We start from the raw sequence: 15,579 nt of genomic DNA, 5'->3' as shown, positions 1-15,579 counted from the left end.
CACACACACACACAGAGACACATACACATACACACAAATATGAAAACGTTTTAAACGCGTATATTATCAAAGCGAGAAATTTTTTCTAGGCACTTTGATCGACTTTGTCAATCACTTAAAAAAGAGGGAACGATTTAGATGTGCGCTTTTTGAACTGTAACGACCAATGTAAATCGATTGTAAAACGTGTGATTTAGCTATGGAAACTTTTGAAATATTAAAACTACTATTCGAAGGGAAGAAAAATTAGTCATATTAAAATAAGAGCACTTATGAGATCCAACTATCTAATCTCTTAAACATCAGAGTTTACATGATTAATTTATTTTATTAGTTACTTTGTATATTAAACCACATCTCGTATATCCTATATCCACAATAATCTGTAATTCTTTATCACCTGTTTCTTCGAGATTAAATGAAATTGATGAGAGCAGTCATTTCGGCATAAGTCATTTCTAAATACGATTCAATTTACAATGAACATTAACTTACGCTGTTCCTCGTATTTAATTTTGAATTCACGATACTCGTAAGGATTATCAAGAGTACAAAGCTTTAATTTGTCCATTTCTCATAAAAGCAACTTCCGTATCCTTGCACACATCGGTATAGTAAAACATAATGTAATAAATTTAATATATTCGATTGAAATCGTTCGGAAAGCGCACAATCATATTTTAATATATCCTTGTTAATTAGAGAATTAAGCGTTCGTTGCACACATTCCGTAAAAATATAATCTATTTTTAAGATTTCCCTCGTCCTTAGCTGCTGGAAGAAGGTTCATTGAAGGTATTTGTCATGCTGTATCTTTAATTACGTATATTCTTAAATGTTACAAAACTTCGAATTTCATAAAAAAAAGAAATAAAAGAGAGAAAAAGAATCACGAAACTTTCCAATGAATTTTGCCCATATTGAATAAAGCTCGTAAATATAGATACATATACATACACTTAAGAATATTTTTTAGTTCTCATCGCGGGAAACGAACCAAATTCATGATATTCGGCTTAAATAGACAAAATTTTCCTAAAATGATGGAATACATTTCAAGAAGTTATTAAAGTGAGTCGTAATAGATAAGTCTGGTAGAAGGTCTGATCTAGTTGTTCATCTCTACATTTACTTCTTTCTTCAAGTTCGCCGGCAACTCGTTCCATACCAATTTCGGGACAGTCTCTGAAAAATATCATAAAAATTCAGAAATTTTACGAAGATTTTGTCTTTTTAAAGGCATTTAAAGTAAGAGTATTTCTGTTAGAGTTTATTGTTCAGTGATAAGGTTGGACTACAGGTTCATATTTTGTATACTTTTTAATTTATAACACAATAAATTATTATATAAGGAATGTTAAATTATAATATAAAAATCATTAATTAGGATTATTGTTAAATTATTAGCAAATTTGAAGGAAAAGATGCAAAAAATGCATATGCTAAAGGAAAAGTTCACGTGTGAATTGGTGTGGATTAAATCAATTATTGTATTATCGCGGATAAATTTGAAGTTTTATTAATATATTGGGTTCAAATTTTAGCTACCGTATTGCTGAAGCGTTAAAGTAGTGAGATTCTGTTTCGAGTTGTTTTACACCTAAATATAGTTTAAGTAAAAGTCTTGTGTTAAACTGTAAATAATTAAAAAATGTATATATTTTATATGTTGTATATGAATTTCTTCATTTATAATTGATGTTTTCGATCTATTATCAGTTTCCTTCATTAATCTGTAACTCTTAATTCTTAAATGTATGACATTTATATTATATAACAATTTTGTTATCTATACTGAACGACATTAATAAATATGCGTATACAGGGCGACACAATACTTGTAAGCGATATTTACATGTCACATACAATGTGACACAATGGGATACAATGAAAGTAGTTCATATATGAAAATATCGCCTGAGAAGCTTATTTTTGATTATAAATGATTTAATTTCTGCCCTAAAAATTGCGTAATATATTTTCAATGTATCCACCAACGCTTGCAACCAAATTCCAAGAGCAAACCTAGCACCTTTACAAATAAAATCTTACCTTTACACGTATATAACAAATTGGACCAAGTAATCTTTTCCTGGGAGAAACAGTAAACACCCAATCTGCCACCTTTCAATGTCGAGTCGTAAACATTTCCTGAGTCAGCTACTAGCTGTTTTCCTTGATAAAGTCGGAACCTAATTAGACCGATTTTAGGTCTATGTAACAGATGCCATCTATACGGTGTCCTTTCTTTCCACCCGATTTTCTTTGGGTCATGCCAAAGAATCTTCACCTGGTTGGGTACATCTTCATTATGCCAAAGGCTGTTTCTAAGAAATTCTCCGGGACCTGTATCTGAATTGACGAGTTTCAAAAAAACTCCGGGTTCTCCTACTGCTCTGAACGGATTCGGCATCCAATATGGTTGATGGCCTTTCTTCCAGCACACGACGTAGAATCTACGGTTGTCCTGGTAAGAAAAAACGAAACCAACGTAGTCGTCGTCTCCGTCGTCGTCGATGAAGAACGTGCCCTCGAAATCTACGCCGCTGAATATATCCGGACCTGTTGCAGATGAAGACTTAAAGTCAAGGAAATAAACAGATTACAAAATTTCAAATTTCTCCTTTAGTATGATTAGTAAATTAGATGATATTAGTCTGCTAAATTCTGTTTCAGAGAAACAAAATTTCATATCCGTCAACCTGATGTTCATTACATAGTGACTACACGAAGTATTTGTAAATACTAAATACATATTTTTATCTTCTAATGAGACGTTTTTTATGAGATTTTATATCTCACTTTTATAGTATCAAATTTTTGTAACCGAAGGTATTAGTAAATGATATGAAATTTAATATACTTGGATCTAATTAATTAATATTATGTAAATGCTGTAGTAAATGTAACTGTGTACAAATACCTTTTGCAGCTACTATAATAAATAAATAAATTGATTAATAGATATAAATTAATACAAATTACTACATTACCAATAGCAAGCCCGGGATCACTATTATAAAGCTGCTGAATTTCAGCCCCTTCGTGGTGTATTACCCAAACAGGATCTACTTGAGCAGTACCAATAGGATCTAAAGCAACCGTAGTATATTTTCTGAAATCTGTTGCCCAAATCAAACTATTGTTAGGACAATTGTCTAATAAGTTCTTCACAGTGTCGTTATCATTGTCGTTCCAGCAAGCATCACCACTATTCTCATCTAAATACGTATAATATTTTTTTTTAATTTTTATATGATAATCTTTACGATTCGATGATTCTTTACTTACGATGCGTGCGACGTTGATCCGGATTGTAAACGTAAGGACAATTGTCAATCGAATTGGGCACACCATCATTATCCATATCATTATCGCATTCATCTCCTATACCATCGTGGTCAATATCATTTTGTCCTGAATTCATGACATCAGGACAATTGTCTCTATCGTCTTGCACACCATCTCTATCTTTATCGTTGTCGTTGTCGCAAGCATCACCTACCCCATCTTCATCCTGGTCCAATTGGTCCTCATTGTATATATCAGGACAATTGTCGCAGGCGTCGCCAATTCCATCCATATCGCGGTCATTTTGATCTGGATTCTTCGTTTTTGGACAATTGTCGTTCTCATTCAAGATAGCTATGAGATTATAAACGTTATTGATCATAAAAGATATTCTATCAAAAATGTTTTAAAAAGTATTTAATATAAAACATTTGTAGATAACCGCCTAGTGCTAGATAACAAATTTGAAGAAAACATTTGCTAACGGCCTAGGTAGCTTAATCGGGAAAGCACCCGTTCGGTAAGCGGAAGATCCGGGTTCGAATCCCGGTCCAGTAAAACCTGATTGGATGAACATTTTTTCTCTCTAAAATCTCAAGAAAAGTATTATAAGCCCTTTGATGCGCAGTAGTGTAAATTAAATAATCAAGTAATGATTATTTATTTCAATTGATCGATATTTATTGTATAGATCAATGTTATATGGTAATTATCGACAGTTAATCATGCATTGTGGGTAATCGAAGATCGTCACAAATTGTCAGGCTGGCGCCGGCTTGTAAGAGATGATGTTGGACGTTATATATACTTTATACTTATGTAAGTATAAGAATTTGAGAGAAAAAGGATTCGCCGATGGACTCTCTGGGTAGCTTAATTGGAAAAGCACCCGTCCGGCAAAACAAATTTGGGTACGAATCCCGCTTCAGTTAAACCCGATTGGCCGAATATTTTTCTCCCTACATATCCAATTCTTTGAAAAAAATGTTGAAAAGAGCTTTAAAAAATGTTTCGTCGATTTTACCACGTAAATATTTTAGAAGACATTCTATTTTATACAAAAACATTCTTAGAAATGAAGAATACTCTTACCAATATCGATTGGGAATTTTGAAATTAATCTATCGATTAATTAAATTTATCTAAATTTATAATTTTGTCTACCATCTATTACTGAACCTAAAATAAATTTCTCTTTAAAATCTCACCATCGTTATCAATGTCGTCGTCACAGGCGTCACCGATGCCATCATCGTCAGTGTCGTCCTGCTTTAGATTTTTTACTAGAGGACAATTATCGCAGGCATCGCCGATAGAATCATGATCACTGTCTTCCTGGCTAGGGTTTGGAACTAAAGGACAGTTGTCCGAAGGATTCAAGATGCCATCGTTATCAGCGTCTGGATCACAGGCATCACCCAAACCATCTCTATCCGCATCCTCTTGTCCAGTATTTGGTATAAATGGACAGTTGTCCATACGACAACGTGAATCATGACAACGGAGGTTCCTATCAGGAATTCCATCGCTGTCTCTGTCCGAACCACACATCAGTCCATCCCCTGCCCATCCAACGCGACACTAGAAATTGTATTTTTTGATGTAAATTGTGAATTTGATGTATAATTTGATTGTTTTGTCTGGAACACACACACAGATATATATATATAGACTTAAAAGAGTAGTTGTGTTGGATTTGTTTTCTTACTCTGCATGTGTATTCATTGGTGTTGGTACAAATACAATCGGCGTTTACATCGCCAAATGTTTGGTTTCCCACGTAACCTGTTCTACAAGTACCACATCTATACGAGCCCTGAAGTGTTAATAAGAATTGTTAAGTTGGAAATATAATTAAAAATATAATAAAGAAGTAACTTCAATATTTAAATTGTATTTATTGAATTTAATCGAATTGTTACGAATTTTTGCAAAAACTACCTCCGTATTAATGCATGTCATATATGGATCGCATCCTCCATTGTTATTTTCGCATTCATTTATGTCTTGGCAAATTTGCTTGCGAACCATTGCGATTTCCAAACCGACTCCTTCGACTATAGGTCCAGCAAATCCTGGTGGACAAGATTCGCATTTGAATCCTGGATGAAGATTGATACATCGTACTCCTGGATGACAAGGTTGAGCTAGCTCGCATTCGTTTATATCAACACACGTAGATCCATTACCCATGAACCCGCTTGGGCAAGAACCGCATCTAAAAATCATTATAGTTCAGTCAAAAACCTTGGAATAGTCCTTCACAATTTCTTTACGCTTTATAATAAATAATTGTAATTTACACTTAACACTTTAAGTTCAATTAAATTACAATTAATTCTATTTAAATTATAGAAATTTATGGATTGACTTGACATTTTCATTTCATTACTTGAAATACGGCGGATGAAGAATTGGATCGCATTTCACATCCGGATAGCAAGAATGAGGCTCGCAACCACCCTTAAATCGTTCGCAGCGTTTACCATCACCTACGTAACCGTTGGGACAATTTCCACACCTGAAAAATTGTTATTCGATTCATTACAACTCATATCCTTTCCGATATCCTATGTACGCTGTCTAAATGTTTCTCACTAAGTAACATAAGGATCAAGGATGGGTACACCTACATATCATACTTCGAAAAGTGAAATTTCTGCATACGGTCGTAATTCAATCGCCGGGAACTGTATTGTAATTAATTCAATGATTCTACTCGTACCTGTATCCATCCGCGCGGTCGTAGCAACGGACCCCGTAAAAGCAAGGGTTGTGCGCGCAACTAATTTTCACGCAACGATATCCATCACCGGTGTATTGTGGCGGGCACGCTCCGCACTGTGGCCCGCGTGGTGTGTTAATGCAGTCAGCGCCCGGGAAGCAGGGCGATTTGTAATCGCAACTAGGAGGAGGAGCCGCCGTGGTCATCGGTGAAACTGTGGAATTACTAGGATCAGGAACTTGTCAGGGTATCGCTATTCCAAGAAGAAACCTCGACCGTATTGCGACTCAACAGATTTCCGCCTGTGCTTGGAATCCACTTTAATGCTACAATTACTAATGGTTAATCTACATTTATCTCTACTAAACTAGTCAGAATCACAGATTTTTGAAAATGTCTATAACCCAAGGCAAAATAGCTCTCTTTGTTCTTTTTTTCCATAGAGGAAAAATATATTATGGAATATTCTTCGTGCATATATCTAATTAACAGCTTTTAGTATTTCGTATATATATTATAAATGCCAGAAATATTTTAGAATATCGTTTCATGTTCTATTTGTAGTTTCGATTCAAGCATCATATTATTATACATTTGAGCAATTCTTTTGAAAAGTTTTTTGAACAATTTTTCATAAATTAGTTATTTTGTTTTTGACAACTTTGATTTAGTTCCTGTATTAGTTTCTGGTGTCTTCGCGACAATTTAATATTTTCCCAGTTCATACAGTATTTTCTATTCCTGCAATTTCCTTTCAGGCTATAATCACGTTGCCAATATCATTTTCCTCGATTTAGATATTAGTCGTTTCGGTTAAGACGTCGCTTTTCGATCTAATCGCGTTGCTTTCCGATCATACGAACTAATCCAGTGATTCGAGGATCTTTATTCCTAATCATTCTCTTAAAAAAGTAAGAATATGAGTCACAACATTATTCCATTTTGCCAGAAATGTACATTTATTGCAATGTAAGGCCGTATTATACATTTATTTAGATGCTCTTTCGTTGTTTATAATATTAACAACTATTTGCACACTTGTGAAAATCGTTACTAAAAAAATTGTCTCGAAAGATGGGAAAAGATTGAGAAAAATTAAGTTAAAAAATATTATCGAAGAACAAATAGAAAATTAAAAGCAGTTAACAATAAAGATATCTTTCGTGTATGTAATTCGTTCAATACCCACCAGGAGGTACACGACATGCTGCGCAATTTTCAATTAGTTGTCGAAGATGTCGCATTTCCAGTTTCTGAAAGGAAAACCATATTAATCAGAGAACTGTTCATTAAATATTCTTGAATAATTATAGGCGACGTTATTACTCACGTTTAATTCTATTTCTCTCCAGACCTTCCTAGTAGCTTCAATCAACTCGTTTAATGTCCTCACGATTTGAAAATCCATTAAACAAACTGCAAAATCACATTTTCTTAAGATTTTGAAATCATCAGAAATAAAAAATAATGCCCGATGTTAGATAACACACTATCTACACATTTTATTTCCTAAACTTCCATCATGATAGTTAATATCTTAAACAATTAGAACAGTTAAGATATTAAAATTTATCAATAAACTGCAGTTTTTTTGTGCAAATTCGTGTTTTCCAGAATACAATTAAGAAAAGAGATCCCAGATAGAAAATTGTTTTAATTACCAGATATTATAGAAAGCACTATACAATGGTTATTTTAAACATTTCTTCGTGTTATCTGCGTGTTATGTACAATTTTGCACGTCCAAATTTCCTACAAGTGCATAAAGATCCGCAGTCTATTTATTAATTCATTTTTCGCATGATTCACTTCAATTACAGCTTACCCTTTTCGTTCAGACTCTGAATCCCTATGTCCCCTCTTCGCGGAAATCTCTTATGATACAAGTTGGACTGACTCAATGGATCCAATTCACCAAAATTATTCCATTCCATGGGATTCTCGTAAAAAGGTCCGTCAAAGTATTCAGATCGTGTTTTCTGACGCGAACGTTTCACATGACTCGAAACATCTTCTTGATTAGTTTCAACCTCGCTTACAGAATGATATTTCTCAGGACGTTCAATAGGACGATGATCGTGTTTCGATTGGGATGATTGTTTAAAATCTGAATCGCCGAAATCTTCAAGCGAACTTGTATCCTCGGGCGTATCTGAAGTTTCAGTTGTGGAGTTTTCATTGTTTCCTAATTTTCTACGAGGTGGATTAATCTCGTGTGAAAATTCGTCGGAATTATTATCAGAATTGTCGTTGGTTGATGTAGGAATTGATTCGTCAGACTCAACAGACTCTTTGTACTCCTCGGATAACGTGCCTAGACCGGCCAGATAGTTGGGACAATTTTCTTGTTTCAGAGCGTCGCTGACGGATAATAAGGGATACGCCTTTACGTGACTCCTCCTTTCTCTAAACTAAAGACACAACTTTTCTAAGTTAAATTCTTTAGATTGAAAGTTCTATAATTGTTAAAAATAATAAATATACAGCAATAAAATTACATTTTTCACAATACAACTAGTTGAGTTTTGGAATTCTTTTTCTATTGATGTAATACTGCATGTATGTATATCATAGATGTTTCACATTTAGATTAAATATATATCTGAATATATCAAATCTTTTAGCTATATATATTGAGGTAGAAAAATTAGCTATCATCATTATATAGGAAAATGACACTCAGTTTAATGCGTTTTTCAGTTATAATACAAAGAGTAACAACGACGTATTACAAGTAGTAAATAGTGCTATTTCCTTTACAAGATTATTTCTAAACAACGTAAAGTCACTTAAAAGAAGAAACACTAAGGCTATTTGTATATTAACGAGCTTTTTCATGAATATTTAAATAACGAAAAGACAAGAGCGAGAAGAAAAGAAGGCTCGTTTTCTCTCTCTTTTTAGCTCATAAATTACCATCATTGTGGTTCTTTTTGTATGCATATCTCGAGTGCAAGAAAGCAGACCGTGAATATTCAATAATGATGAAGTCTAAGCGAATCGAAATCAATTCACTATGCTTAAATGTGTTACGCGAGTTAACAGCTACACGTAATAAATGCGAGCAGCCTTGGACTGGCTTGCCATATTTGGAATAGCATCATCCTACGATATCTAACGTCACCGGTTCTCTGGTAACAACCGTGAAATTCTTCAATGATAGATGAAAGAACGCGTGTTTTGGTTGTTTGTCCTTTGACAAAACAGAAACAAAAAGAAATTGTAAAAAAAAGAAAAAGGAAAGAACAAAATTACTTTGACCCAATTGAATTTGTTCACTCCACACCATTATAGATGTCCGTACGTCACGGGATAATAGAACAATAAAGTAATTATTAAAACATCCGAAGAAGTAATTAACGTGAAGTGTTTAATATTAGTATTTTTTCTAATATTGTTACTAATATTCGTAACTCAAGTATTTAGGCTTAGAAGACTTCAAACACCTATTATTTTTAATTCTTTGATAATAAAAACTCACCACTTCTACAAGAGAATCATCTTCATTTTCTGCTACCTTACGGAAGCTTTCCTTCAAGTGTAGCATGCCTTGATAAATGCAATCAACGTAAATGTCTATTTCGGGGTCAGGTTTATTCTGATGCACGAAGACGATTATTTTCTTCCATGGAGCATTCACGTTCTGAATTTCCAGGCGCTCTGTAGTTCGATGACCATTTCGGTTAGTCTTCTCGTAGATGACTAAAATAGAGTTAAAATGAATTAGTAAGAAATATATAATAATATTTTTTATTTATAAGAATCAAATAATTTGTATTTGGAATATTCTTCTTACTTCGATTAGTTTGTCTGTCGAACTTAAATATCATTTTTGTCTTCGATTTCTCGTATTTTACAGCTAGAAGAATATCAATCGCTGCTTCTGATTGTTTCTTTTTTGATTTGGCGTTCAAAGCAACAATCACAAAATCATTGTAGTCCCATGTTTCTCGAAGATTTGTCGTCAACCCTGTAAGCATTTGTAACAAGGAAAAATATTAATTAATTTCATTTTGAGAAACTCTGACTTATTATCATTTCAGGGATGTCATCGTGCTTTTATCACCTTCAATGCTTAGAGAAAAGGTTTCATGCAGAGCTTCAGAAATTTCCCAGAGCCCACACAGGATCGTATCGAATTTCGATATCGTTTATTAGTAGACTGCGAATTTTTTCAAACTTATTTTAAAGATAAGAAGATATACAACAATGCATATTATATGAAACAAAATATATGAAATGTTCAAAGTACATACTGGTTAGGTATAATATTCAAAGGATGAAATAAATCTTTACCTACTTAATTGTACTTATAAAGATATGAATTTGATAAATATCCGCAGCCTAATTATAAAATATTTCTTTTGTCTATTGTTTATCTCAAAATAGTAGAAAAAATGTCGTTAGTAAATTTGTGTCAAAAAAAGTTGTTTTCCTAAAGATAGATGAATTACTTCCACAATTGGCGAGCATGAAAATAGTTATTTCAAGTTGAACTGTTGTAAAAACCATTTGTCGTTCCTTGCGTGCCGTTACCGGGTTTCTTGTCAAGTTGTATGGGGACTGGTTTGCAACACCGTAAACACCTTATGGGAACGTTCTACCTCTACTGTTTTACTATGACACAGTTTACTTTGCTTCCAAGACTATAGGAGGAAAATAATAGTTTTAAAAAACGCAAGGAAAGATAAAGAAAAATTAATTAGAATTGATAATCAAGAATCTAGGTTGTAGATATATAATTCAAGATCAATATTCTAATTAGTTTTTAACTCGCAGTTTATTTTACTTTTAGCATTATAAGATAGGAAACATTAATCCATATTTGAAATCTTCTAGATTCTATATTATACTTGAAGATATCCAAAGATTTGTTATACTATATTTGTACTAATTAACAAGTTTAATTGTGACCAGAAAATTATTTTTATCCATACTTTTGTCAAGCTTGATATTAAATATTGTATACCTATATTGGAAACATTAGATTTATCTGTCATCCAAAATTCTTAATGCTTAAAAATTACAAAATTTTCCAATCTTCATATATCCTCAAAATGTTATTATATTTACAAAATTAAGCAACTAGAATTAAAAAATTTTGGAACTAAAGTCTTGTATTTTTAATTTATACGCTAAAAGCTATTAAACTATATTGAACTGAAGAATCTGGATCTGTTTTTAATTACGAAAGCCACATTCATAGAGTTGATAGACCTTCTATATCATTGCCATTGATATTCCACTTTTATTCTTAAATTGTTTACTAACATTCACGAATAAAAATAATTACGTGATAAATTTAATAAACGAAAAACATGAAAATAATCGTTCCATCTTACCTTTATCCAATTTCACGTTACAATCAGCGACGTAAACAACGAATAGTATCGCGAAGATCAACGACGCGACAATATGCATTTTAAATCACTGTCTTCGGAATTTAATCGATTATTTTTCCACGAGATCAATTAGCCAATTTTATTTTTTTTTTTTTTGCGTCGTATTTACGGTTTACTCCTACTGCGTGTTGATTAAGGTTAAGACGTACTGATCTAGAATAAATAAATCGTGATGAATAAAATCGCGGGACGTTGGCAGGACGTTCATCGACTGAGACATGGAAAAGCCTACCGACGACTTTATAACTCACCCACGGAAATTTCCGAGTACAGAGTCGTTGTCCGTGGCATATAGAACGAAAGGAATTGATACATCTACGAATAATTACTTTATAAACACCTCTTCTTTCCTTATCCATAACCACGCCCAATATTTAATCTAATGATTCTGATTAAAAGTCATTTAATATCTTCGTTATCCCTAAAACATAAAAAGGACCATTAAATAAAATATTTATAAAACTATGTACACTAAATTAATAATTACTAGAATGATATTTCGAAATTCAAAACTAATAAATTACCATATAATTATTAAATATTGCAATTTAATATTTCATGACGTAAAATGCATTGTATTAAGAGCCTTTACGGTGATTAAAATGTTCCTTGTATTCTCTTTTAATTGAAGCACAATGTGTGACTTAATTTATTCTTATAAGTTGCTCTGAGTTTTTTAAATATAAATTATACCGAAAAATGTTTCACATAAAAGTTGAATAGCTTCAACGGGAGCATATTTTAATGCTAGATTAGTTTCTCTATAGGTAGGTGTATAAAGGTGTTGTGAAGATCACCCTTGTTTTTTTTAATGGAATTATATATTTTTTAATACATTAATCGATGCAACTTGAGATTTTCTATAAAAACTTATTAATCTACCTATGTCGAAAAACTATTAGTTTAGTAGATATTTTTACGTTTATTTTGTAAAACTTATTGTATGAAACAGAAGGAAAATAAATACAAACCTAATGCCTTGCGTCTTTCATTTAATTAAATCAGCTAATTTATTTACGTTGCAAATGCTCAGTAGCTTCTGGTAACTTAAGACTTTTTTTAATTGAAGGAATGTTCATTGAGAATTATGATATCCAGTAGCCTTTTCTCTCGTCCGGAGGCTTGAACAAATATTGATGTATTTATTAGGCTCTGTATTAATCGAAAAGCTTGGAGGTTTTGAGAAAATTCCAACTGGGCAGAATCACGAAGAAAATAATGAAGGCCGATTTTTACAACTTTTTTATCTGAGCCTGTAATGAAAATTTAAACAATACGTTTTGTAGATTTATGTCAGTTATAATATGTACGTGCTGAAAATTTGATCGATGAAATTTTTATGAACCTGTAATGAAAATTTAAACAATACGTTTTGTAGATTTATGCCAGTTATATATGTACGTGTTGGACATTTTGTCCATGCAATTTTTATGAGCCTGTAATGAAAATTTGGACAATGCAAAAATTTCATTGATCAAATTGTCAGCATGTATATATTATAACTGATATAAATCTATAAAACGAATTGTTTAAATTTTCATTAGAAGCTCAGATAAAAAAGTTGTAGAAACCAACCTTCACTATTTTTCTCGCAATTCTGACCAATTGCAATTGTATCAGCAATTTTTTTACACATTATCTAGTTATTAATTTGTCTAGCTTCTCAAACAATGTCAAGTCGTTTGATCCGATTTTAAAAGGGTTATTGTGTTTTAAAGAGTATCCGAATGACGACCACTGTTAACGTATATTAGAGTGTGCACGGTTATTACAGTCTTGCATGTAAAATAACACTGTTCATTTTTATCTTTTTCTCCAAGAAAATGAAAATTTAGTGAAATTAAAAAATAAATTAAGTCAAAAGGAAATTATTGACAGCTTCAGTGCATGATGAAAGATCTAAAAGTGAGCAAGGTTATATCATTCTCTATGAGGGTATGCTGATTACACTTTACAAAACAAGATTTTATCCCATCAAACAGGTGTATATGCAATATATACAATCATAAACAGAATTGGACATAAAATTTATGATTTTTAGAAAGTCATGTCGAAAATTTAACTAAAATTTTTCTTCTAGATAGTTGTATGCATTGTTTAAAAATTTCTCGTTAAAGAATACAGTAATTTTATCAGTTAAGCTTTTAATACAGAGCCTGGTAAGTACTTACATCAACAGCTGCTAAAGCCTTCGAATGGGAGAAAAGAATACTGGATAGACTAGCTCTCAAAGAACATTTTCTCAATTAAAAAAATTTTAGTTATTGAAAGTTATTGAGTATTTGGAAAGTAAATAAGTCAGCTAATTTGGATAAATGAACAAAAAGAACATAGGACCTATTTTCAGTAGTTTGTTATCTTACCATCAGAGGACTAAAATCTAAACTACGCCTCCACTAAGTTTCCCAATACACTCGTTTCATGCTAAATCGATAAAGTTGGGAATGACATTAACACGACAATTGATCTATGTCAAATGATCAAATGATTCTATACTGTGCTCGCGGTTCCGTGTATACAATTACTGTTCATTCTAAAACATAACCTATAAGCATCCAGGTGAATATCGACAAAAATGAATGTATCAACTAGAAGAATTTTTACGAAAGTAGGAAAACCATATAATATTATCATTGTTCGATCTCTGAGCAAAGAAACTTTATCTCAATGGTGGTGTAAGCTTACAAATCAGAAACCAAATCGCAAAACTTTCAGAAGTGATATTTATGGACAGGAACCTTATGAATCCAACTACAAGTCAAGTGAAAAAATTAGTTTCCCTGCATATTGTTTATTGGTAAGTTAGAGACAAAAAGTGTCATATATTACAGAGAATTGATTATTATAAACAGTATCTTTTTGTATCGAAAAATTGAAAAACAGAGTGTACCAATTTGTACATTTTTGCTTGGTACATGGCAAGTTCGAAGGCTTAAATGGAAAACAGATTTAGTAGAAAGACTAAAAAAGCGTACTAGTCATGAACCTTTTGAATTACCAGAAAAGTAAGGAGAATAAAATTTATAACATTTTTACTATTATAGAATTATATGGAACAATGATCAATTTTATTCAGTTTAGAAGATTTGGAGACAAAGGAATATTATCCTATTAGAGTGAGAGGAACATTTTTATATGACAAAGAATTTATGGCAGCAAATAGAAGCCTGATAAAAGATGGTAAACCATCAGATGCCAATTTTTCTTTTGGAAGCAGATCAAAAAGGGGATATCATATTATTACACCCTTTAAGTTGGCAGATAGAGAGTAAGTAGAGATGTACTAAAAGGATGTACATTTATTCTTCTTTTGTTTTAAAGCTTAAAGTATTTTGCAGCTTAACAATTCTGGTAAATCGTGGCTGGATTCCAAAAACATTAAAAAATTCACCACAGAGATACCAATCTGAGGTAGAAGATGAACAAGAAATTGTAGGAATTTTAAGAATGAGTGAAAGAAGACCATCTTTTGTTCCTAAAAATCGTCCACATCATAATATGTGGTATTATAGGTATGTAAAAATATTAGCACTATAATTCCTAAATAAATCTTTGTTTATTTTCCAGAGATGTGTATGAAATGGCTGAAAAGGCAGATACGTCTCCTATATACCTCGAAATGAGCACTGACAACAATTTGAATCAATATCCAATTAGTGGTCAAACAAGAGTGGAATTACGAAATGACCACTTAAATTATCTCCTCACATGGTATTGTCTGTCTGGAGCTACTGCGTACATGTGGTACTGGAAATTCATAAAAAGAATACCATTAACACATTGAAAACAAGCACTGAATATGCATTTAGGTCATAAAGAAAATAGTTATCATGCGCATATATATATAAGAATCATATATTATTAGTCTAATATTTTTTTGTAATTTAATCTTAGTAATTTAATAAATAAAATATATTGTTACAATTATTCTATACCACAAAAAAGTGATTGTACTATGCTAATAAAGGAATATCAATTCTTCATTAAAAAATGTCGCTTTTTATTATTATAACAACAACAGTGATAACCACTACCAACAAAATTGTCAACAATGGTCATGGTATACAATTACATTGAAGAAGTCACCATAGAAAATACAAATATGAAAATATACCATACAAATATGAAAATACACCATGTACATATTACATTGACTTTTCT

The 15,579-nt window shown here is 32.1% G+C and overlaps 2 protein-coding genes across 2 annotated transcripts; one reads left to right on the top strand and one right to left on the bottom strand.

Annotated features, from left to right (window-relative positions):
• Positions 1-898: 898 nt before the first annotated feature.
• On the bottom strand, positions 899-11,651 carry LOC100750023 (cartilage oligomeric matrix protein). Its single transcript, XM_003486262.4, has 15 exons — positions 11,359-11,651; positions 9,813-9,986; positions 9,498-9,718; positions 7,842-8,427; positions 7,347-7,432; positions 7,206-7,269; positions 6,017-6,230; positions 5,684-5,812; positions 5,233-5,509; positions 5,000-5,107; positions 4,500-4,872; positions 3,292-3,645; positions 2,994-3,221; positions 2,053-2,562; positions 899-1,185 (listed from the first exon to the last, which is right to left on the bottom strand). Exons 1-15 carry the CDS (start codon positions 11,435-11,437, stop codon positions 1,109-1,111), a joined length of 3,480 nt encoding a protein of 1,159 aa, XP_003486310.1. The 5' UTR covers positions 11,438-11,651; the 3' UTR covers positions 899-1,108.
• Positions 11,652-13,892: 2,241 nt separating this feature from the next.
• LOC100745401 (surfeit locus protein 1) lies at positions 13,893-15,496 on the top strand. The gene is made up of 5 exons (XM_003486224.4): positions 13,893-14,215; positions 14,302-14,423; positions 14,495-14,686; positions 14,757-14,930; positions 14,986-15,496. The coding sequence occupies exons 1-5, from the start codon at positions 13,994-13,996 to the stop codon at positions 15,200-15,202; spliced, it is 927 nt and encodes a 308-aa protein (XP_003486272.1). The 5' UTR covers positions 13,893-13,993; the 3' UTR covers positions 15,203-15,496.
• Positions 15,497-15,579: the final 83 nt, after the last annotated feature.

Source organism: Bombus impatiens, unplaced genomic scaffold (assembly GCF_000188095.3).
Source record: "Bombus impatiens unplaced genomic scaffold, BIMP_2.2 scf_0102, whole genome shotgun sequence".
In the NCBI taxonomy this organism is placed as follows: Eukaryota; Metazoa; Arthropoda; class Insecta; order Hymenoptera; family Apidae; genus Bombus; species Bombus impatiens.
This window is presented reverse-complemented; position numbering and strand designations above follow the sequence as displayed.

Excerpts from the sequence above, each read along its gene's own strand:
- LOC100750023 (XM_003486262.4), bottom strand. The coding sequence starts at position 11,437 with ATGCATATTGTCGCGTCGTTGATCTTCGCGATACTATTCGTTGTTTAC. Across the intron at positions 8,428-9,497 it reads ATGATTCTCTTGTAGAAGTG|TTTAGAGAAAGGAGGAGTCA; the intron begins GTGAGTTTTTAT and ends TTGTGTCTTTAG. Across the intron at positions 3,222-3,291 it reads GGATCAACGTCGCACGCATC|ATGAGAATAGTGGTGATGCT; the intron begins GTAAGTAAAGAA and ends ATACGTATTTAG.
- LOC100745401 (XM_003486224.4), top strand. The coding sequence starts at position 13,994 with ATGAATGTATCAACTAGAAGAATTTTTACGAAAGTAGGAAAACCATAT. Across the intron at positions 14,216-14,301 it reads TCCCTGCATATTGTTTATTG|AGTGTACCAATTTGTACATT; the intron begins GTAAGTTAGAGA and ends ATTGAAAAACAG. Across the intron at positions 14,424-14,494 it reads CCTTTTGAATTACCAGAAAA|TTTAGAAGATTTGGAGACAA; the intron begins GTAAGGAGAATA and ends AATTTTATTCAG.